The sequence below is a fragment of the Physella acuta genome, unplaced genomic scaffold, assembly GCF_028476545.2.
Source record: "Physella acuta isolate Inbredline_101_S28 unplaced genomic scaffold, ASM2847654v3 ptg000476l, whole genome shotgun sequence".
NCBI classification, from domain to species: domain Eukaryota; kingdom Metazoa; phylum Mollusca; class Gastropoda; family Physidae; genus Physella; species Physella acuta.
Window position 1 is genome coordinate 432059 of NW_026731995.1, and position 22829 is coordinate 454887.

Genomic DNA, 22829 nt, shown 5'->3' on the forward strand with positions numbered 1-22829 from the left:
GCGAAAGGAGAAAAAATAAAAAGGTGGGAAAGGAGAAAAAATAAAAAGGTGGGAAAGCAAACAACTGTCTAACTCTCCATTTCTCAGTTCAACAATTAGAAAAAAGAAGTCAATCTTTGGGTAAGGTCAACATTAAGTGGTGCATGTTTGGTTGGAACTTGCCATAGTTGTCTCTCCTGTGTATCTTGTCATTCATTTGGACATCCCAAGTTACCAACCTAATTTAATTTATCAGATTTCCTACTGTCACCCCTAATTACATCAATAAGATTTTCATAAGTGACCCTTTATTAAATCAATGAGATTTTATACTGTGACCTCTAATTAGATCAATGAGATTTTCTACTCTGGCCCCTAATTAAATCAATGAGATTTTCTTCTGTGACCTCTAATTAGATCAATGATATTTTCTACTCTGACCCCTAATTAAATCAATGAGATTTTCTACTCTGACCCCTAATTAAATCAATGAGATTTTCTACTCTGACCCCTAATTAAATCAATGAGATTTTCTACTCTGACCCCTAATTAAATCAATGATATTTTCTACTCTGACCCCTAATTAAATCAATGATATTTTCTACTCTGACCCCTAATTAAATCAATGATATTTTCTACTCTGACTCTCTTGTCAGCTTTATGTATTGTTCACTTTTCATCATGAAGGCATTTTTGTCTAATGTTAGAAAAACAGCAACTTTCACGTGAAACTTGATGAAGCTATCAGTATGGTGACATAAGGCTTAGAAGAGCATAAGTAATTTTTGTGTTGGGTGTGACAGTGAGGATGCATTATATTTGAGACAAAAATTGTGTATTTCTTACAAACATAGGTCTCTATAAAACATTCAGATGAGTTTGATAATTATTGTAATCGGGAGTTGTACTAGAAACTAATTGGATTGTAATAATGCACTAAAAAGGAGAAAATAAAGGATTTTCTTTAAGTATATGATAATGAACTACTGTTGAAAAAACTAAAAGTGTGGGCACTTCTTGAATTCAAGCAAAGTTATTCAATACATATTAGAGCAACCCACACTTTAAGTTATTCAATACATATTAGAGCAACCCACACTTTAAGTTATTCAATACATATTAGAGCAACCCACACTTTAACTTATTCAATACATATTAGAGCAACCCACACTTTAACTTATTCAATACATATTAGAGCAACCCACACTTTAAGTTATTCAATACATATTAGAGCAACCCACACTTTAAGTTATTCAATACATATTAGAGCAACCCACACTTTAACTTATTCAATACATATTAGAGCAACCCACACTTTAAGTTATTCAATACATATTAGAGCAACCCACACTTTAACTTATTCAATACATATTAGAGCAACCCACACTTTAAGTTATTCAATACATATTAGAGCAACCCACACTTTAACTTATTCAATACATATTAGAGCAACCCACACTTTAACTTATTCAATACATATTAGAGCAACCCACACTTTAACTTATTCAATACATATTAGAGCAACCCACACTTTAAGTTATTCAATACATATTAGAGCAACCCACACTTTAACTTATTCAATACATATTAGAGCAACCCACACTTTAACTTATTCAATACATATTAGAGCAACCCACACTTTAACTTATTCAATACATATTAGAGCAACCCACACTTTAACTTATTCAATACATATTAGAGCAACCCACACTTTAAGTTATTCAATACATATTAGAGCAACCCACACTTTAACTTATTCAATACATATTAGAGCAACCCACACTTTAACTTATTCAATACATATTAGAGCAACCCACACTTTAACTTATTCAATACATATTAGAGCAACCCACACTTTAAGTTATTCAATACATATTAGAGCAACCCACACTTTAACTTATTCAATACATATTAGAGCAACCCACACTTTAAGTTATTCAATACATATTAGAGCAACCCACACTTTAACTTATTCAATACATATTAGAGCAACCCACACTTTAAGTTATTCAATACATATTAGAGCAACCCACACTTTAACTTATTCAATACATATTAGAGCAACCCACACTTTAACTTATTCAATACATATTAGAGCAACCCACACTTTAACTTATTCAATACATATTAGAGCAACCCACACTTTAACTTATTCAATACATATTAGAGCAACCCACACTTTAACTTATTCAATACATATTAGAGCAACCCACACTTTAACTTATTCAATACATATTAGAGCAACCCACACTTTAACTTATTCAATACATATTAGAGCAACCCACACTTTAACTTATTCAATACATATTAGAGCAACCCACACTTTAACTTATTCAATACATATTAGAGCAACCCACACTTTAACTTATTCAATACATATTAGAGCAACCCACACTTTAAGTTATTCAATACATATTAGAGCAACCCACACTTTAACTTATTCAATACATATTAGAGCAACCCACACTTTAACTTATTCAATACATATTAGAGCAACCCACACTTTAACTTATTCAATACATATTAGAGCAACCCACACTTTAACTTATTCAATACATATTAGAGCAACCCACACTTTAACTTATTCAATACATATTAGAGCAACCCACACTTTAACTTATTCAATACATATTAGAGCAACCCACACTTTAACTTATTCAAATAGTGGTTCATTTGATATATTTAAAGAAAATCATTTATTTTCTCCCTTATAGTATATTATTACACAAAAGCTTATTATTAAAACGTTTTTTACACAATTTTTACTCATATTTCTAATTAATGGCATCTGCCTGTTTCTTCTATAAAAAAAATAAAGGTTAATCTCTTGTAGGCCTATAATAATTTTTTTTAAATGTGGCCTTTACACACCTTACATATCTGTACATCAACTGCTACTTGTTGTTAGATGTTGTGTACACAGTTTACACAATCATATTTTCAATGTTTACTGCTGTTAGATGTTGTGTACACAGTTTACACAATCATATTTTCAATGTTTATTGTTGTTAGATGTTGTGTACACAGTTTACACAATCATATTTTCAGTGTTTATTGCTGTTAGTTGTTTGGATTTTCAGTGTTTATTGCTGTTAGTTGTTGTGTTGAGTCATTTTATTTGTTATTAATTGTCTTGATATAAGATAATGTTAAACCTAGTAACATGTTCATGCGCTCATTCATTTTTTAAAGAGAAACATTGAAAAAAATCTTTTGTAGTATTCTTAATTATCATTTTTAGTATAAATTAATCAATACTAATATTTGTTAGCAATAAATTTACTCTTACAGTATCCGGTGCATTAATTTGATTCCCTTAAGTCCAGTCTTGTAACTTACACAAGGAGAGAATGATAAATGTTTTACAAGCTTTTACCTGGTTCACAATGTCTGTTGGTGGCAAATCTTGTAGCTCAATTTTGACTAACTTCTAATGCAATTTTCTAGATAAATTATTCTTCTACTCTAGGGTAATATGTGAATATCTGTTTTTTAATTTAATTAGATGTTAAGTTTGTCATTAAAAAATTTAAGTAAATGGTTTTGAAACTAAGGGGACACAACAAAATAAAATCTAAGCAATTACTCGATAGATTACTATATTCATTAACAAAGGGGAGATAAGACACTATTACCCAACTTGTCTGGTGAACTGTGGCTCACGCCAAATGTTTACCATCTTAGAGCAGGGTCCAATTAGTCAAGACTATTAGGACAGATAATATAGTTTTTAAATGATTTGAAACTAAGGGAAGGTAGCAAGATTAAGAACTACCCTTTGCTTTATCAGCTAGCTGTTGTCTGTAAATTGTGGTCACGGTCGGCTGCTTTCATGGGGCATCGTCTTTCAGAAATTGCGAGCTACATACGGTGTTTTTGAAAGCAAATATTTTTGTGTCGACTTCATAAATTAGGAAGCGCTAAAAATTAGAAAACAAAACAAATATTAAAAAACCTTTAGAGCAGCAAACTTTTCAATGCACTGAAAATAAAAAAATAAAACTAATTTGCTTTCTTGAATAAAAGCTTTGGACGCACATAAGATCTTTAACATTTTAGCAACCAAAGCTTTTAATGAAAGAAAGCAAATTATTTTTATTTCCTTCAGTGCATTCAAAAGCTTAAAAGTTTGTTATTCTTTTTTAATTAAAAAATCATGTGACCTTACTCATACCACAAGTCAGAATATTAACCCCATGAACTGTAGGATATAGATGTAATGTAATGAAAGATGTTGTTGTTGTTGATACAGGAGGAAGTCTATCAACTCCAGCCGTCCTGCCTCCTCATCATGTCCTTCATACATGTATCCTGACATCAGCGCTTTCCCAGAGTTGAAAGGAGGAAGCAGTGATGAAAACCTTTATGTTGATCTGGTACAATTTCTCATTCAATTAGCCGTTGGTACCCGTTACACAGGAATTATAGGCCTATATATTTTAATGTTATACTTGTTTGAGAAAAATATTTTATAAAATAGTTATTGGTCAAAAGGCAATGTGCTTTACTACAGGTTGAACGATATTAGTGACAAAGCAAAGAAATAACTAAATAGCTAAAAATCCAACACATTTAAAATAATATAGGCTACCAATATTTAATAGAAAAATTAAAACCAAATTATATACATTATTAGTCAACACAACACCATATTAAATCACACACGAATAAGAGACTTAAATGATTCTGTTAAAAACCCGGCTGTTCAATGGTGATTCTTTTTTTTTAAAAGTAATTTGTGTTAGTTTGACCAAGAAAATTGTATACATTTCGTAGCGTACGTCTTGATAATTAGATCTAAGTCAAATTTGAATGAAATAGTTCATTTCTTCATATTCTAAAATTGTAAGATGACACCATACGTTTTGTGTTCTTTCCATAGCTTAACATGAGACATGTGACATCATTGTTTATTGCTTTCTTGTCACAACAATAAACACTTTTCCATTGGCATAATTAAAAATGTGTTTCTACATTGGAATATTGCTTTATTAATACTTTCTTTGTTTAACTAAAATTTAGTAAATACATTTAAAACACCCACCATATCTTTAAGTTTTCCATATATCGCTGAAGATACTGATCTCTTAGGCTCGGGACATGCGGACAGAGAGGGAGAGAAAGAGAGAACTGGGCACATGGCCTTTTATAAATTAGGATTAGGCATAGCATAAATATGACCCTCCTAAATCAGACCTAGACTCCAAGACTGAACTCAACTTTTCTGTCTCCCACACATTGTCTGTCTAGATGGATGGTGTCTATCTAGGTTGATGTTGTCTGTTTAGACTGATGGTGTCTCTTTTAGACTGATGGTGTCTATCTAGGTTGATGGTGTCTCTTAGACCGATGGTGTCTGTTTAGACTGATGGTGTATGTTCTCGCCTGTAGGAAGATGAGCACATCTATGGTAAAAGCAGTGATGTCTATGTCAGCCAGTTTGAATCCGAGCCCTTATACCAATGGTACAACAAGAACAAGATGATCCAGAACATTGGATCGGATCAATCCACTGCGGATGAGCTGTCAGATGAAGATTATTTAGAAGTAGATGAGAGAAAAACCCACCCAGGTTGGACTTGAAAGATATTTTTAGCAATTGTTTTTGTGTGTTCTGAATTAGGTATTGTGGTAGACAGTAGAGTGCTCCACAGCTAACTCCAGAGCACCCACTGATGGGTACCTAGTAATGTTAAGTAAAGGTGGCCGGGCTTTGTGCTGACCACACTATAAATGCCATGACCATTGAATGTGTTGTGTTTTTTCAGTGTATGAGGATGTGGAAAGACTTTTAGAGAAGACCAGTAGCAGTTCTAGCATTTCAGCCTCTAGCAGCACCAAAAGTGATAGACAACAGTCTTTGAGTGCTAAAGACAAGCCACAACGCAGGTCTGTCATTGAAGATGTCTTCAAGAAAGGCGGTACGCTTCACCGAGCACTTTGGTGTCAGATGCCAGAGGTGAGCCTGACAACTTTCTTTCATCTAGATTTTAAAAAATGAAAGTAAGTGGCTCTTTTATGCATGACTACACCTTTCATCCTATCGCCAAGAAATTTTAGAAAGTTGTTGAAGATAAACCTGAGAGGTTTCTGCGATCAAAAAAATTTCTCCAGGGGCAGTAGGGTGTGGTTAGTCGCACGGAGTTCCCCAGCTATTTTAGCACCTGGGGTCAGTTGATTAGGGGTCCTACGGAAATTTTAAGATAAAATTTCCTGGCTGGCCGGGAAATCTGATGAGTAGTTGAAATCTTCATAAAAGTCAGGAATATTTTCCATCCCCCACATATAATGAGATTTTGACTAGGCATTAGCATCAACATATCTTGTAGATTAGAGTTAAAGCTCACAAAACATGGTTACACAGTATTGGAGCAAATAAAAAAAAATCACCCACTTACTATTTGTGATTTTTTTTTCAGAGGGTGCCATTTTTCTGGATTATGCCTCTCTGGGTTAGCAAAATTTGATTTAAAAAAAAATGGCAGTATTTGAGGTTACAAAATAGAACGTGTATATTTTCAGGTGATAGAAAGTGGTTTATTGCTTCAACTTTCTGACCAAATAGAACGTGTATATTTTCAGGTGATAGAAAGTGGTTTATTGCTTCAACTTTCTGACCAAATAGAACGTGTATATTTTCAGGTGATAGAAAGTGGTTTATTGCTTCAACTTTCTGACCAAATAGAACGTGTATATTTTCAGGTGATAGAAAGTGGTTTATTGCTTCAACTTTCTGACCAAATAGAACGTGTATATTTTCAGGTGATAGAAAGTGGTTTATTGCTTCAACTTTCTGACCAAATAGAACGTGTATATTTTCAGGTGATAGAAAGTGGTTTATTGCTTCAACTTTCTGACCAAATAGAACGTGTATATTTTCAGGTGATAGAAAGTGGTTTATTGCTTCAACTTTCTGACCAAATAGAACGTGTATATTTTCAGGTGATAGAAAGTGGTTTATTGCTTCAACTTTCTGACCAAGAGAAAAAAATCCAGGAGGTGAGTGGACATTTTTTTAGAACCCAAAAAGTTAGTGAGCAATGGATAGAAATTTGATTTCCACAAGCATGGTGTGAGAACCCAAAAAGTTAGTGAGCAATGAATAGAAATTTGATTTCCACAAGCATGGTGTGAGAACCCAAAAAGTTAGTGAGCAATGAATAGAAATTTGATTTCCACAAGCATGGTGTGAGAACCCAAAAAGTTAGTGAGCAATGAATAGAAATTTGATTTCCACAAGCATGGTGTGAGAACCCAAAAAGTTAGTGAGCAATGAATAGAAATTTGATTTCCACAAGCATGGTGTGAGAACCCAAAAAGTTAGTGAGCAATGAATAGAAATTTGATTTCCACAAGCATGGTGTGAGAACCCAAAAAGTTAGTGAGCAATGAATAGAAATTTGATTTCCACAAGCATGGTGTGAGAACCCAAAAAGTTAGTGAGCAATGAATAGAAATTTGATTTCCACAAGCATGCTGTGAGAACCCAAAAAGTTAGTGAGCAATGAATAGAAATTTGATTTCCACAAGCATGGTGTGAGAACCCAAAAAGTTAGTGAGCAATGAATAGAAATTTGATTTCCACAAGCATGGTGTGAGAACCCAAAAAGTTAGTGAGCAATGAATAGAAATTTGATTTCCACAAGCATGGTGTGAGAACCCAAAAAGTTAGTGAGCAATGAATAGAAATTTGATTTCCACAAGCATGCTGTGAGAACCCAAAAAGTTAGTGAGCAATGAATAGAAATTTGATTTCCACAAGCATGGTGTGAGAACCCAAAAAGTTAGTGAGCAATGAATAGAAATTTGATTTCCACAAGCATGGTGTGAGAACCCAAAAAGTTAGTGAGCAATGAATAGAAATTTGATTTTTGAAATATTTTTCAGGCAATGTTTGAAATAATGACATCAGAGGCATCGTATCTCAAGTCTCTCAAAGTTCTTATCACAGTCTTCCTATCTGCACCCGAGTTTTCTGCTGAAATGTCAGATAGATGTGTCATCACTAAGAGAGAGAGACAAATACTTTTTTCAAATATTGGACACATAAAAGATATCAGTGAAGAGTAAGGACATGGTGGTATACCATTATTGTTTTGTTTTTCCATAATTTATATAATGTGCCATTTGTCCCTTATATAATGTGCCATTTGTCCCTTATATAATGTGCCATTTGTCCCTTATATAATGTGCCATTTGTCCCTTATATAATGTGCCATTTGTCCCTTATATAATGTGCCATTTGTCCCTTATATAATGTGCCATTTGTCCCTTATATAATGTGCCATTTGTCCCTTATATAATGTGCCATTTGTCCCTTATATAATGTGCCATTTGTCCCTTATATAATGTGCCATTTGTCCCTTATATAATGTGCCATTTGTCCCTTATATAATGTGCCATTTGTCCCTTATATAATGTGCCATTTGTCCCTCTCTAATGAAATGTTAACTCATTCCCTCCGGATGCGACTAAATGTAGCCTCGGGGGGGTTCCACCTGATGCGTCTGGCCACACTCTCCTTTTTTTCTTTTCAACTAGATAAATCTCGCTAGATTAATACCGGTAACCACGTAGTAGCGAGAATCCACGAGATTTCAATTTTTAAAAACCAGAAGTTTTTATCTTGTTTAGTTCACTTTCAAAACATGGTTCACACTGTGATTTTTGTGTTGAATAAATGTTACATGTACAATTTTTGTTGTTTCCTTTTTTTATACTGTTGTTTTTATTGTTATGCCAGTATTGTTATATTTATCTGAAAGTTTGTCCATTTCTGAGTGCATTCGTCTTTGTAATATTGTTATATTTCTCTGAAAGTTAGTCCATTTTTGAGTGCATTTGTCTTTGTAATATTGAATTGATTCATTATTAGATGGTAAAAAAAATATAATTTTTAAATACATGTTATAAAAATTGAAGTAGCGTCCCTTTGTTCAGGAATGTAAACTGGAAGTGGAGGCTTAGGAGGGAATGAATTAACTGCTGTAAGGTCCATTTTTCCCAATCTAATGAAATGTTATCTGCCGTATGGGCCATTTTTCTCTATCTAATGAAATGTTATCTGCCGTATGGGCCATTTTTCTCTATCTAATGAAATGTTATCTGCCGTATGGGCCATTTTTCTCTATCTAATGAAATGTTATCTGCCGTATGGGCCATTTTTCTCTATCTAATGAAATGTTATCTGCCGTATGGGCCATTTTTCTCTATCTAATGAAATGTTATCTGCCGTATGGGCCATTTTTCTCTATCTAATGAAATGTTATCTGCCGTATGGGCCATTTTTCTCTATCTAATGAAATGTTATCTGCCGTATGGGCCATTTTTCTCTATCTAATGAAATGTTATCTGCCGTATGGGCCATTTTTCTCTATCTAATGAAATGTTATCTGCCGTATGGGCCATTTTTCTCTATCTAATGAAATGTTATCTGCCGTATGGGCCATTTTTCTCTATCTAATGAAATGTTATCTGCCGTATGGGCCATATATCCCAATCTAATGAAATGTTATCTGCCGTATGGGCCATTTTTCTCTATCTAATGAAATGTTATCTGCCGTATGGGCCATTTTTCTCTATCTAATGAAATGTTATCTGCCGTATGGGCCATTTTTCTCTATCTAATGAAATGTTATCTGCCGTATGGGCCATTTTTCTCTATCTAATGAAATGTTATCTGCCGTATGGGCCATTTTTCTCTATCTAATGAAATGTTATCTGCCGTATGGGCCATTTTTCTCTATCTAATGAAATGTTATCTGCCGTATGGGCCATATATCCCAATCTAATGAAATGTTATCTGCCGTATGGGCCATATATCCCAATCTAATGAAATGTTATCTGCCGTATGGGCCATATATCCCAATCTAATGAAATGTTAACGCCTGTAGATTTCTGAAAGACCTGGAGACAAGGTGGCAAGAATCTTGCTACATGAGTGATGTTTGTGATATTATTTACAAGCACGCCTCAAAAAACTTTGAACCTTATGTGCGCTACTGCAGTAATCAGGCTTTTCAAGACCGAGCACTAAACACCTTAAAGTAAGTAGAAATGACATTTTATTTGCCCGCAATCATCAGTCTTCATACCTTTCACCTACCTCTTGCACAAGCTTTCCCCCCCCCCCCCCCCCCCCCTCTTACAGAAATGTTTTTTGCTTGACTACAAGAATCTGGTAACTTGACCCCCAGACTTAAACCAGAATTTAATGAAGCTGTCAAGAGACTTGAGCTTCACCCTGACTGTCAGTTTCTACCTTTGGCCTCATTCTTGCTGCTGCCTATGCAGAGGATTACCCGGATGCCCCTGCTGGTGGATGCTGTGTGCCACAGACTTGAAACTGGCACACCAAGACATTCTAGTGCAAAAAAGGCTTTAGATAGCCTTACCAAGGTACTCATGCATTAGATAACAACACCAAGGTATTTAACTCATGCAATAGATAGCCTTACCAAGGTATGTAACTCATGCAATAGATAGCCTTACCAAGGTATTTAATTCCTGCAATAGATAGCCTTACTAAGGTATTTAACTCATGTTTTAGATAATTTGAAAATATTCCTGTTCACATATATATCAATGCAACATTTTTTCACTTGGTTTTGTTCTTCAGGTGGCTAAAAGGTGTGATGAAGCAGCTAAAAAGATGCAACAAACAGAACAAATATGTCTTTTAGCTTCAAATCTGGAATTTAAAGTCAAGGCAAGTCTAGTTAGTCTGATATATGATATATGTGAGTCCAACATCTGACTGGTTATGTTAGTCCAACATCTGACTGGTTATGTTAGTCCAACATCTGACTGGCTATGTTAGTCCAACATCTGACTGGTTATGTTAGTCCAACATTGGCTATGTTAGTCCAACATCTGACTGGTTATGTTAGTCCAACATCTGACTGGCTATGTTAGTCCAACATCTGACTGGTTATGTTAGTCCAACATCTGACTGGCTATGTTAGTCCAACATCTGACTGGTTATGTTAGTCCAACATCTGACTGGTTATGTTAGTCCAACATCTGACTGGTTATGTTAGTCCAACATCTGACTGGTTATGTTAGTCCAACATTGGCTATGTTAGTCCAACATCTGACTGGTTATGTTAGTCCAACATCTGACTGGCTATGTTAGTCCAACATCTGACTGGTTATGTTAGTCCAACATCTGACTGGTTATGTTAGTCCAACATCTGACTGGTTATGTTAGTCCAACATCTGACTGGCTATGTTAGTCCAACATCTGACTGGTTATGTTAGTCCAACATCTGACTGGCTATGTTAGTCCAACATCTGACTGGTTATGTTAGTCCAACATCTGACTGGTTATGTTAGTCCAACATCTGACTGGCTATGTTAGTCCAACATCTGACTGGCTATGTTAGTCCAACATCTGACTGGTTAAGTTAGTCCAACATCTGACTGGTTATGTTAGTCCAACATCTGACTGGTTATGTTAGTCCAACATTGGCTATGCTAGTCCAACATCTGACTGGCTATGTTAGTCCAACATCTGACTGGCTATGTTAGTCCAAAATCTGAGTGGTTAAGTTAGTCCAACATCTGACTGGCTATGTTAGTCCAACATCTGACTGGTTATGCTAGTCCAACATCTGACAAGTGGTACTTTATTCTATTTCCAGTTTCTTTATACATATAACTTGAGTACTGTTTAACCATTAATGTCCCATTCATTCTACCAAAACTCCACCCATGACGGCCCAATGTAAGGAGCATAACTCTGTATGATCAAGTGAATAGTTTCACAAAATATTTGTTTTTGTCTAAATGAAATTGAAAATTAAGATAAAAACTACTGCTTAATGTTGGGAATAAACCTGGCTTTCCAACAGTATTAAATAGAATATATTATAATCGGTAAAAGTACAGTAAAAAAATAAAAAATGTCGGAGAAAATTCAAAACAGGTCATTTTCGGTAGTCAACTTTATTTATTTTTGTCTAAACAACTAAGCATTGAATTTAACAGTTAAATATCAATTTGGTTATGTTTAAGATAAATAATTCATAAAATACATGCCTAGATACGTTTAGAGGCATTATTTTATCTTATTTTTAATATTAAATCTACTAAAAAAAGGACAGATGAGTCTAAAATTTCGAGATCGAAAGAAGCTATTATTTTTTATCTTTCAAAAGCGCCATTGAAATTATAAGACCGGAAAAGGATGCTGAAACCATCCGACTTCCTGTTTAGTTAAAAATTAGGATTTGTAGGCCAAATTTTAATGAAACAAATTTAATTTTTCTATGCGTATTTTAAGCGGGCGGCAGCGGGCGTTACGGGACATTAATGGTTAAGTTAGATGAAATTTAAAATATAAGTATCAGATCTTATCGACTGGTTTCTGTAAAGTTGTGAGTGATTTCAGTGAAATGTTACTTTATTCTACTACCTTATGATGACAATAACTAGAGTTTAGTTCCAGTTAGAATGATGAAATGTTATATACTATATACAAGTATTAGCTGCTGTCTCCTTTATAAGTGACCATGCTGCCTAAATATGTGAAATCTTTTTCTTTTTCTACTTCTGTGTTATTTTAATATACTCTTTGCAAGTTGTATTTTGTTTCATAAATTTGGTTTTGTTAACGTTTAATAGGAGTACAACTCTGTTTGCAAAAGAAACAAGTTAGTTTAGTTTTTCTTGCATACTAGTACTACAATTTTCTTTAACTAAATGGAATTTCCTTTCCAAATCCTTGTAGGCTATTTTTAATTTAAAAATTAGATAAAAAAAATAAAAAATAGCACTTGCGATTGATACAGGTATATGTACTTTTTAATTGAAAAAATAAAGCGCGAATGAGTTCTCCTAAACTTTCTCATCTATTCTTGTGTAGTAGTAAGGGTTGCGATGGCACTTCCAATGAAATCACGCTATAGACATAAAGAAGAGTGTGACATAACTGCTCACATTTTTAGAACACATAGAGGCAAAAGGTTTTTAGAATTTGAATTATGAGAATATGATATAAATAAATTCTGGAGGTTTAAATAAATTTTTAAGAGTCAAGTGCCCTTTCCAATTTCTGGAAATTGCTCAAAAGTTTATGATTTCATTAATCTTTTTAGCAATTTCCATATGTATGTTGATAAATACAAGCTACCTGTAAACGGTTTGACTCTGATAAATGTTTGACTCTATTCAATGTTTGACTCTGATAAATGTTTGACTCTATTCAATGGTTGACTCTGATAAATGTTTGACTCTATTAAATGGTTGACTCTGATAAATGTTTGACTCTATTCAATGTTTGACTCTGATAAATGTTTGACTCTATTCAATGGTTGACTCTGATAAATGTTTGACTCTGATAAATGTTTGACTCTGATAAATGTTTGACTCTATTCAATGTTTGACTCTGATAAATGTTTGACTCTATTCAATGGTTGACTCTGATAAATGTTTGACTCTGATAAATGTTTGACTCTGATAAATGTTTGACTCTATTCAATGGTTGACTCTGATAAATGTTTGACTCTATTCAATGGTTTTTCAGTACTGAAATGGGTCGACAGTAATTAATTGTGTGACCCTACATCAATGGTTTAAAAAATTTTTGGCAGGAATTTCCACTGGTGTCATCTTCTCGCTTTTTGGTGAAACAAGGGGAGATGACTCTAATCAAAAGTGATGCAACTACACGTAAACCCTTGAGCAAGCTGCTTGGCTCCCATAAAGAACATATTTATTTGTTCTTGTTCAATGACCTTCTTTTAGTTACAAAAAAGAAAGGGTGAGACATCTTTTTACTTGGGTTAGTTAAAAAGAAAGGGTGTGATGATGGAGGTCAAGTAGATAGAGGTTAGCAGAAACAGACTATAGTTGGTTGGTTGGAGAGACCAATGAAGGTGCAGGAGCTGACCGGTCACATGGGACGCTCAGCTGACCACTGAGGCGTGGGCCAGTAGTTAGATCAGAAGCGCAGTTGTTAGGTAGCTAGCAAAGAGAAGAGAAGGTGTTAGGTATCGGTTAAAGTCTGTCGTAATTATATACAGCTAGGGAACAGTTAGATAGTGTTAGGATTGGTCATGGGAGTGTGTAGTTAGTAGTAGTAGTAGTAGATAGCATATAGTATGAACAGTTAGATAGAAGTAGTAGTACAGTGTTAGGTAGGAAGTTGATTATATAAATTTTAATAAAGAACTCATTATTTTTACTTGAACTTGTGTGTGGATATATTCATCACCCCCACGAAAGATCTTTAATTTATCCCCCATCACAAAGGGTTAGACTTCTTTTTACCTGACTGCTAAAGACTGACTTGATTCTTTTTGTCCCAGGGTCATTTTTCAGGTGAGAGATTATTGCCAGCGTAATTCACTGCATGTTGAAGCAATTGACAACTTGGATAAATCTCGTCACATTGCTCCAGGAAGTGCTGCTGGACTCCACAATATTTTGTTTCTTGCTATGCTTGCAAATCATGAAAACAAACAAGTTGAATTAATTTTATCATGTAAATCTGAGTAAGTAATGTCTTGAGTGGGTTCAAATTCCAGTTTGTGTTGATCAGGGATGTGACAATTTTCCTCTGCTGATTTCATTTTCTCCTAATTTTTTCACCGCTTTACAATTTCTGTCCATTATGTAGTAAGTGTTAAATATTCGGGAAAAAATGGAAATGAATTCTACAGAAATAGCCCACACACGCATTCCACATATTTCTATTAAAACAGAGTATTACAGTACAGTTAAACAGACAATAAATACACGCATTTATTTTCAATTGGACTATTGTGCAAGGTAAAATGTAGGTCGAGGTTCAGAATTTCAAATTTTCTGCTATTTTCAGTTAAATATTTATCAAAAACACACAAAGAAAGTAATGCAGCTCTTCAGATGAAACTTATGTCTCCAAAGCCTGGTTTCTTTTCTGTTAATCTTGCTTGAGCTGTAGTCTCGCCATAGCCTAATTTATCTACCAGTCTCTGCTTCTAATTTTATTAAATTTGGGCAATCTCAAATTATATTGCAAATGGAGACTAGCGCGCTGCTCAGTGGACGCTCTAGTGACCTCAGCATGGCCCCAAGTACGTGTTTAGTACGGCTTGTTTTGGGAAAAATTAAAATGATGTCACCATCTATCTTAAATAGCTATGTTCCTGCTTTGACACATGCTATATATAGTCCAACAGATTTCAGGATGGAACTCACGTGACTCAAACTCGACCGTTTCTTGTTTGTGGTAGAAAAATGCGGACTATTTTAAATAAGGGATCTTCCATTAATAACATCACACGTGTGGGAAGTTATTGTGTGACGTGTGATGATTTGCACAGGGGGTTCAAATAGTGTGATATTAAACTAGTGCATTTTAAAAAGTAATGTTAGAAACTTAATTTTAGCCGTTATTTTGCGTTTTAGAAAACTGTTACAATAAACTAGACTACCCGTCATCCCTTGGATAACTGTGGATTTTTCCATAAAAAAACATCACGTCTGTCACTTATCGTCACAAAAAACCAGACCCCACATTCAAAAAGATGTTTTTTATCTTTTTAAAACACAGAAAACACTGATTTCGGACTATCCCTTCGTATACTGATGTCACAGGTGACCTACTCAACTCTACTTCACCTGCCCAGTGTCCCGCCAAGTCTCAGACAACATGTTTTTATCGTTTAAAAAAACTATTCCAGCATGTCCCTGACCACACTATCCCTTCATATGCTTAGGACAAAGAAACAGATGAACTCTACTTCACCTGCCCTGTATCCCGCCAAGTTCAGATAGGCAACTTTATCATTCACATCTAAAAAATAAAATAAAAAATTGAAAAAAAAAATTAACATTGACGTATTGGTCTAGAACCCGTGCCACCTGCATGAAAGCAGATTACACTAACAACTTAGCTATTTAACTTGTGACGTCACTGATGTTTTTTTATAGTATAGTTTAAACTTTGAGTCTCCTTATGCAACTTGATTTACGCGCATAGATCTAGATCTAAGTCTAGTAGTAGTAACTTTCAAATTAAATTTTATCTTAAATTAGCCAATTACATAGCTAAACAAACAAAGATTTATATAAAATAATGAAGGTCTGAAATTATCTAGATCTAGATAGAATTATCTAGATTCTATGACTCGTTTGCTTAAGTCTAGTTATTGCGTAACTCTTACTAGATCTAGATCTAATCATTAGACCTATTCTAGCTAGATAGATCTAGATAGATAAATCACAAAGATTTATATCAAATATTTAAGGACTAAAAAAATGTATTATTATTATAAAATGGATTGTATTTTTATCTAATTAATCTTTGGTTTGTATCTAATTAATCTTTGGGTTGACCTAGATTCTAGATCTATAAATAACTTTCTTGATATTTAGATCTATAAATAAATAGATAACTTTCTTGGACAGATTGTAGAGCTAGAGAAATTTATTGTAAAACAAAATGAAAAAGACAGTTGAAAATTTATATAAGTGTTGGAACGTAATAAAACAGCAAATGGACGTATTGGTAAAGTTATGGCTGACAGAAAATTAGCTTTAGGACACGTTAAACTTTTGAATGGGCCACAAAGTCTAAGATGGAAGCCGCCATCTTATTGTACTAAAAAATAAACAAATCATGTGACGTCACTATTCAGTCAAGGTAAAGCCATTGTTTGAAAAATTTAAAATTAATGTGGTTAATCTACCAATGAATAAATCAATAAATTAATGTCTTTAAATAAATTTGTGATTAACAGTCTGTCTGAAAACAAAAATTGTTCTCTACCTGCATACTATTTTACAGCTCTCCACCTAGCGCAGATTCTCTCCAGTATTCAATCAGACAAACAAAAAAACAAATGAATATTCAAACATGTAAACAAACTTGAGTTTTAGTAGTATAGAGATTGTAATAAATATTGATTATAAGGAAGTATATTTGTCGAGCTCAGTCAATAATTTAGGGGAAAAAAATCATTGTTTAAAAAATAAATCAATTCAAATGTTGGGGGGGGGGGGGAATTAAGCTGTTGTTGGTTGAGGTATGATGTCATTTTAGAGGGTAGTGTGGCTTTTTGTGACGGGATGGAGGGAGGTAAAAATTGTCCAAAAAAGAGTGACATCATTTATGGATTACTCGACAGCTATTCCAAAAAAAAAATAATGATGGGGCTTGGCTATCAAGATGGTTAATTTTGGTAACAAACTTCTTTTATTTAAAATATTAGCTATATTGAACAATTGATTAGTACAGTAACGGTGTGAGAGGATAAAGAGTTTTTTACCGAAAAATTTCCTTTTTTTCTCATGGTCTGGTCACATCACTGGTTGATGTATGGGTTGATGTTGCAGTGTTGATGTCTGTGTTGATGTTGCGGTGTTGATGTATGGGTTGATGTTGCAGTGTTGATGTATGGGTTGATGTTGCAGTGTTGATGTATGGGTTGATGTTGCAGTGTTGATGTATGGGTTGATGTTGCAGTGTTGATGTATGGGTTGATGTTGCAGTGTTGATGTATGGGTTGATGTTGCAGTGTTGATGTATGGGTTGATGTTGCAGTGTTGATGTATGGGTTGATGTTGCAGTGTTGATGTATGGGTTGATGTTGCAGTGTTGATGTATGGGTTGATGTTGCAGTGTTGATGTCTGTGTTGATGTTGCTGTGTTGATGTTGCAGTGTTGATGTCTGTGTTGATGTTGCAGTGTTGATGTTGCAGTGTTGATGTTGCAGTGTTGATGTTGCAGTGTTGATGTATGGGTTGATGTTGCAGTGTTGATGTTTGTGTTGATGTTGCAGTGTTGATGTTGCAGTGTTGATGTCTGTGTTGATGTTGCAGTGTTGATGTTGCAGTGTTGATGTCTGTGTTGATGTCGCAGTGTTGATGTTGCAGTGTTGATGTCTGTGTTGATGTTGCAGTGTTGATGTTGCAGTGTTGATGTATAGGTTGATGTTGCTGTGTTGATGTATGGGTTGATGTTGCAGTGTTGATGTCTGTGTTGATGTTGCAGTGTTGATGTCTGTGTTGATGTTGCAGTGTTGATGTTGCAGTGTTGATGTTGCAGTGTTGATGTATGGGTTGATGTTGCAGTGTTGATGTCTGTGTTGATGTTGCAGTGTTGATGTTGCAGTGTTGATGTTGCAGTGTTGATGTATGGGTTGATGATGTATGGGTTGATGTTGCAGTGTTGATGTATGGGTTGATGTTGCAGTGTTGATGTTGCAGTGTTGATGTTTGTGTTGATGTTGCAGTGTTGATGTCTGTGTTGATGTTGCAGTGTTGATGTATGGGTTGATGTTGCAGTGTTGATGTATGGGTTGATGTTGCAGTGTTGATGTTTGTGTTGATGTTGCAGTGTTGATGTCTGTGTTGATGTTGCAGTGTTGATGTCTGTGTTGATGTTGCAGTGTTGATGTCTGTGTTGATGTTGCAGTGTTGATGTTGCAGTGTTGATGTTGCAGTGTTGATGTATGGGTTGATGTTGCAGTGTTGATGTATGGGTTGATGTTGCAGTGTTGATGTCTGTGTTGATGTTGCAGTGTTGATGTCTGTGTTGATGTTGCAGTGTTGATGTCTGTGTTGATGTTGCAGTGTTGATGTTGCAGTGTTGATGTCTGTGTTGATGTTGCAGTGTTGATGTTGCAGTGTTGATGTATGGGTTGATGTTGCAGTGTTGATGTATGGGTTGATGTTGCAGTGTTGATGTTGCAGCGTTGATGTATGGGTTGATGTTGCAGTGTTGATGTTGCAGTGTTGATGTTGCAGTGTTGATGTTGCAGTGTTGATGTATGGGTTGAAGTTGCTGTGTTGATGTTGCAGTGTTGATGTTGCAGTGTTGATGTTGCAGTGTTGATGTTGCAGTGTTGATGTTGCAGTGTTGATGTCTGTGTTGATGTTGCAGTGTTGATGTCTGTGTTGAAGTCCCAAAAGATGTTGTCTCTCTTTGAATTGTGTTGATGCTGTTGCAGAAGTGAAAGAGCCCGATGGATTGATGCCATCGCACCAGCTCAGATGTCTGCAGACAATGAGAGGATCTATGACTATTGGGGCAAGTACCAGCTGACTAAATTAGGCCAAATTTTAAAATTCTAGAAGATGGGCTGTTAACTACCAGCTAATCCAACTTAAAAACCTTTTGGCTCCCATGCCACTGCAACTGTCTCACTCCCCTTATCCCAAAGAAAGGGGAAGTACTCCTTAAAATGTAACTTAACTTGAAAAAATAAAAATTAGTAAAATGGATAGCACATTTAATAAAGAAGTTTTTATTGAGTTCAATAAAAAAGTTTGACAGTAGCACATTGGAGCTCTACTACTAAAATTAGCCACATGTATTTTTTTTTTTTTGGGCTTATTTTTAAAATAGTCAACATTTTTTTTATACTTCAAAAACTTTTCTTTTCAGAATTTGGGGGGGGGGGGGTGTTCGGTCTACTGCATATCCATGTACAGACATGCCTACTGTTCTGCCAAAAGCTGAATTGTTCAGCTTTTTTACACAAAAAAACGTGTCCTGTTCTGCCGTCCCGTTTTTTTTAGTAATAATTAATATAAAGAAAAGTAATAAATCAAAATTAAAAAAAGAGCAGGGAAAAGCGTTTCAGTTTCCTTGTTTACTTACAAGTATCATCTAATACTAGATCTACTAATAGATAATGTGGACTATATAGCTTCTGAACATTATTTTTAGTAATTTGCAATTAAATTGTAGATTTCAATTATGCCTTAAATAACATGCAGGGAGAAAAATACAATAACATCATGACTAACATGCTAATTTCCGGATCTAGATAGTAGATCTACTAATCTAGATACTGAATACTGTGTACTGTCATACTGATCTATCTTGTAAGTTGTAACTAGTAACTACTATTATGAAGAACTTAGTAAGAAGTAATTAGGACTTTTACTAGGTAGATCTAGGTCTTAACACTTAACTTATGTTTTATATTACATATGAAGCCTTCAGCATTTGTTATTAATATAGCCTAGAACATAGCAAAGCATAAATAATCAAATCAATAATGAGTTGTGTCAAAGCAATGGGTTTTTTAGGGGGGGGGGGATCTCAGGTTACTGGTGAACTTTTAAAAAAAATTTAAGCAGCATTTAAATGTAGCTTAGAGACTATTTATATATAACTAGAAGCCTACTAATGTCATTAGACTAATTTTTATTTATTTTTGACTTAGTAAAGTAGCATTCCTCTTTTGGCTTCAGATTCCTCTTTTTTAGGCATGACTGTTCCTTCTTTTGGCTGACAGGAGTAGGCATGTCTGCCATGTATTTTATCAGAGAGGGGGGGGGGGGGAGAATATGCCATTTCCTACCACCTGTTACCAAAATCAGCTTTTTTTGTTTGAGGAAAATTTTACGCCAATTGGAAAAACATCAGCCATTTTCTTTAGCTGGTCAATTTTCTATCCTGCCAAATATTTAAAGGGAAAAGCAATTTATTTTAAGGACTGTTTATGTATGAAACCCAGCCATGTGCAGTTCTGATATTTTGATTCAACTTTGTGAACATTTTTTTAAAACATATCTTTATAACCAACCATCAAGTGACCAGGGTTGTGTTAAAGATGTTCATGCTAACTTAATTTACTCTTAGCTAGTGCCATATCATTTAAGTTAGTTATTTATAGTTGATTTTAAAAAACTATATTGTCGTATGTTTGACATGTCCAAAGGCATGTATGACAAAGATGAAAGGGGGTCATTAAATGATGAATGTAGTGTAAGGCTAACAATGTTAATAAGACTGTAAGCCTACTATAATTTGGTTACCGTGATATATATTCTATTGTTGTTTTTTTTCTATAGCCCCCACTTACATCATTGACTTTAGGCATTTAAGTATTTCAAGTATTATTTCTTAAGATCTAGATATGCTGGCATTTTGATGAAGTTGTTTGCTGTATGATTGTAGCACCTCCAATGTTGGCAGCTGGTGCTGTATGATTGTAGCACCTCCAATGTTGGCAGCTGGTGCTGTATGATTGTAGCACCTCCAATGTTGGCAGCTGGCGCTGTATGATTGTAGCACCTCCAATGTTGGCAGCTGGTGCTGTTTGATTGTAGCACCTCCAATGTTGGCAGCTGGTGCTCTGGTCTAACACAAGCTTTTCACCATCCACCAGTTTGCCATTGACTATTTCCTACAAGTTTTTTTTTTTATCCATGCCATGTTTGCTGTGTATTTGTAAGACTATGGCCTATATGTTTCAGACTGTCCACAATTCCAGTGTGTTAGAAAATACATTGCTCAGCAACCAGATGAGCTAACACTAGAGGAGGCTGATGTTATCAATGTCACACGCAAAATAGCTGACGGTAGGTAGCTTTTTACTTAAATGGATTCTACTTTTTTAAGGATTCAGAACTTTTTCCAACCATTTCTTGGGGCCCAAACTGCCTAAAACGTGCATTAGAAGATAAGCTATTGTCAAAAAAACTGGTGTTGTCAACTTTGTAGTGACCTTTAATTTCCTGGTTGGATGGTTCAGCTATTAAAATTTTAACTTGCTTAGGTCGTGCAACACTCCTGTACCCACCTGACCAAGTAATAAGTTATCAGAGGTGGGCAGTGCTAGTTAGGTTGATGCTGTGTCATCCAGTGACCCAAGTAATAAGTTATCAGAGGTGGGCAGTGCTAGTTAGGTTGATGCTGTGTCATCCAGTGACCCAAGTAATAAGTTATCAGAGGTGGGCAGTGCTAGTTAGGTTGATGCTGTGTCATCCAGTGACCCAAGTAATAAGTTATCAGAGGTGGGCAGTGCTAGTTAGGTTGATGCTGTGTCATCCAGTGACCCAAGTAATAAGTTATCAGAGGTGGGCAGTGCTAGTTAGGTTGATGCTGTGTCATCCAGTGACCCAAGTAATAAGTTATCAGAGATGGGCAGTGCTAGTTAGGTTGATGCTGTGTCATCCAGTGACCCAAGTAATAAGTTATCAGAGATGGGCAGTGCTAGTTAGGTTGATGCTGTGTCATCCAGTGACCCAAGTAATAAGTTATCAGAGATGGGCAGTGCTAGTTAGGTTGATGCTGTGTCATCCAGTGACCCAAGTAATAAGTTATCAGAGATGGGCAGTGCTAGTTAGGTTGATGCTGTGTCATCCAGTGACCCAAGTAATAAGTTATCAGAGATGGGCAGTGCTAGTTAGGTTGATGCTGTGTCATCCAGTGACCCAAGTAATAAGTTATCAGAGGTGGGCAGTGCTAGTTAGGTTGATGCTGTGTCATCCAGTGACCCAAGTAATAAGTTATCAGAGGTGGGCAGTGCTAGTTAGGTTGATGCTGTGTCATCCAGTGACATAGTCGGTGGGGGTTCTAACACACACATTACCATGGTCCCCAAAATGCCAACCATTATACATTAAGTTATTGCTATTAACCTGTAGCTGGTAGTAACAATTATTAATATCACGGGCAGTGTTTCTTCCAGACTCAGATATATAAAGTATATATTTCTATATAAATTCCATTTTGTTCTGGGGGGGGGGGGGGGGGGTGTGTGTTACATGCCTGGAAGAAACTCAGTTATTTGTAAAGAAATACTTTGAATGGCCAAAAAAAGGCATGCATGTATATTAGTATGTGGAACAAAATTCAATACTCAAACTGGAAAAGGCAACAGACAAGTTTAACCCTTTGATCCCGGCAAGCCAGAAAAGCGGCTTCAAGATCAGGCATATATGTCCAAAAACCTGGTTTTCTGGCCCAATGATCTAGCGTCATAGTCCTAGGGGCTGGTATACCGTCTAATTAGCGGCGGACTGAATAAAACTGTGCATAAATCTTTATAGTGCGGAATTATGATACTAAAAATAGATTTTGGGAAAAGTGAAAGTGTTTCCATTTCGTAAGATGTGATTCATTT

The 22829-nt window shown here is 35.2% G+C and overlaps 1 protein-coding gene across 5 annotated transcripts in view; it reads left to right on the forward strand.

Annotated features, from left to right (window-relative positions):
- LOC131944009 (serine-rich adhesin for platelets) overlaps positions 1-22829 on the forward strand; it is an 83969-nt gene that overhangs the window by 56222 nt on the left and 4918 nt on the right. For all 5 annotated transcript variants that reach the window (XM_059304448.1, XM_059304447.1, XM_059304450.1 and 2 more), the window contains 12 exons: positions 4232-4355; positions 5371-5551; positions 5748-5938; positions 6922-6978; positions 7867-8045; positions 9873-10025; positions 10176-10377; positions 10598-10687; positions 13572-13741; positions 14289-14474; positions 18918-18997; positions 21178-21282. In XM_059304448.1, coding sequence (XP_059160431.1) covers positions 4232-4355; positions 5371-5551; positions 5748-5938; positions 6922-6978; positions 7867-8045; positions 9873-10025; positions 10176-10377; positions 10598-10687; positions 13572-13741; positions 14289-14474; positions 18918-18997; positions 21178-21282 — 1718 coding nt within the window. The remainder of the gene's footprint in view (positions 1-4231; positions 4356-5370; positions 5552-5747; positions 5939-6921; positions 6979-7866; positions 8046-9872; positions 10026-10175; positions 10378-10597; positions 10688-13571; positions 13742-14288; positions 14475-18917; positions 18998-21177; positions 21283-22829) is intronic.